The sequence below is a fragment of the Takifugu rubripes genome, chromosome 19, assembly GCF_901000725.2.
Source record: "Takifugu rubripes chromosome 19, fTakRub1.2, whole genome shotgun sequence".
Classification (NCBI taxonomy): Eukaryota; Metazoa; Chordata; class Actinopteri; order Tetraodontiformes; family Tetraodontidae; genus Takifugu; species Takifugu rubripes.
In genome coordinates, this window is record NC_042303.1 from 1,763,227 (window position 1) to 1,765,020 (window position 1,794).

A 1,794-nucleotide genomic window follows, 5' to 3' on the forward strand; every position below is an offset into this window, starting at 1 on the left:
CGCTGGCCAAGTGGTGCTCGGCTGAATACATATGTGGCGGAGAAAGTGAATTCTGTCTGCCAGAGTGACCGTCACAAGAATCCAGATTGGAGACTCTAGATTGTTGTGTTCTGTCGGCCATGAAGGCTCTGGAAGAGCTCAGGCTTAACAGGGATACCGGAGCGGGTATCCCCTAAAAATCAAATACTTCCTGATCCTGAGCGTATCCAGGTTTGCCAAGCGCCACGTGTAGAAATAAGCTTATGAAATGGGACAAAATACATTAACAAAAAAAAACAACAATCATTTTCTAACAGGACGCCATTAAATTGTAAATATTTCAATACAATACCAATTTATTCATGAAAAAAAGTACATTTTAAAGTGTTACAGCAAATATGTGCAATCTCTACATGGTTAAAGCACAAAGTGAAATTACAATCTTTATTGTGCTGCGATACAAGCGGTGAGAGGAGCGAGACCTTAGCAAAGGTCACGGCGCCGCAGTCCTCTGTGAAAAGATAAAGTGCTTTTATATTGTGTCTGTAGGGAACGTGGACACGGATTACAAGGCTTGGCTTCACACCGTGGTAATTAGAGATAACTTAAAGCAGGATTCCATGGGCCTGATGAGTTGCAGCCACCTGCTCAGCAGCTAGGGTTGCCCATTCGGCAGTAACAGACAGTTCTGAAGAGCCGGCACTGGCAGAAAGCACAGAAATCACAGCATTCTGTGCCTGGAGATTTACAGCTACCCCCTAAGGGAAGGCAGTTAGCAGGAGGAGGGGGGCGTTTCTTCACACCATATTTGTTCTGAGCAAACATAAAAAAGAAGAGGGTGAGGAAGGCAGCGGTGATGCACCGGTGATGTAGCACCTCGCTGCCTTTGGTTTGGCAGCGAGTGAAAAATAGAAACAGTTCAAAGACGTGTAATAACTGCTCTTTAGGCCTTTCCCCTCCCACATTAACAGGCTATTTTTCATGTCTTGGGAGCTCACTTTCCTGTTCTCTAGGTAGGCTGAGAGATATCGAGTCACATTTAATTTCGCCTGACAGCCGAAAAAATAATTCAAATCAAGCCATTATTGTGTGACGATTTAGTGAATTTTTGACACAGGACGGCAAACTGTTTCTTTCTTTGTGGTACCAATTTACTTTGTGTTTATTTGTGATCTGGGTTCCAGGCTAAAGAGACTTTCCTCCAAGACCACGATTACTCTGCTGTCTCTTCTCTCACTCTGATGCTGTTCTCATCCCTTTGGACTCTAACCCTCATTCCTCTCATTTCTGCATTTCTGAAGCTGAAATTTACTATAAAGCCAGTTTCTGACATCCTAAGGTCCTGATAAAAATAAAAAATAAACTTGTATAAAATAGGTGTTTAACTAAGCAAATGGGGAGAAAATGCTGAATCAGCAGCTTGACACGTATCGCCAGTCAATTCCAAAAGTTTACAGGAAGTAGTGATTAAATAGAGAAAGTCAAGATTTTGCAACGCCACCTGTTAGTTAGAAGAGCTTTGTCTTGGTTTATAGATGCCATATCTAAGCTTTCGCCTATTCCAGGATCTTTACCTTTTTTGGCCGTTTTGTCTTGTTGAACTTCTTTCCAGACTTGGGCAGCGCTAAAAGGAAAGAAAATAATATTGATCAATGAGACTTAGCTTAAAAAACCAAAATATGTTTCATATTTGTCCTCAAACCTGATTCATATTAGTTCTGTCAGGATCAAAGATCTGAGCAGGAGCTCCACAACTCTAAGAGCTCCTTTCTGGGTACTACTTCACAGAGAGCAGATGAAGCTGTGTGCTTACCT

At 42.1% G+C, this 1,794-nt stretch overlaps 1 protein-coding gene across 1 annotated transcript in view; it reads right to left on the bottom strand.

Moving 5' to 3' along the window:
• Positions 1-317: 317 nt before the first annotated feature.
• asip1 (agouti signaling protein 1) overlaps positions 318-1,794 on the bottom strand; it is a 12,221-nt gene continuing 10,744 nt past the window's right edge. Inside the window, 3 exon segments of the mRNA NM_001098666.1 lie at positions 318-792; positions 1,554-1,603; positions 1,793-1,794. The exon segment at positions 1,793-1,794 is cut by the window's right edge and continues 170 nt beyond it. Coding sequence (NP_001092136.1) covers positions 628-792; positions 1,554-1,603; positions 1,793-1,794 — 217 coding nt within the window. The 3' untranslated portion in view covers positions 318-627.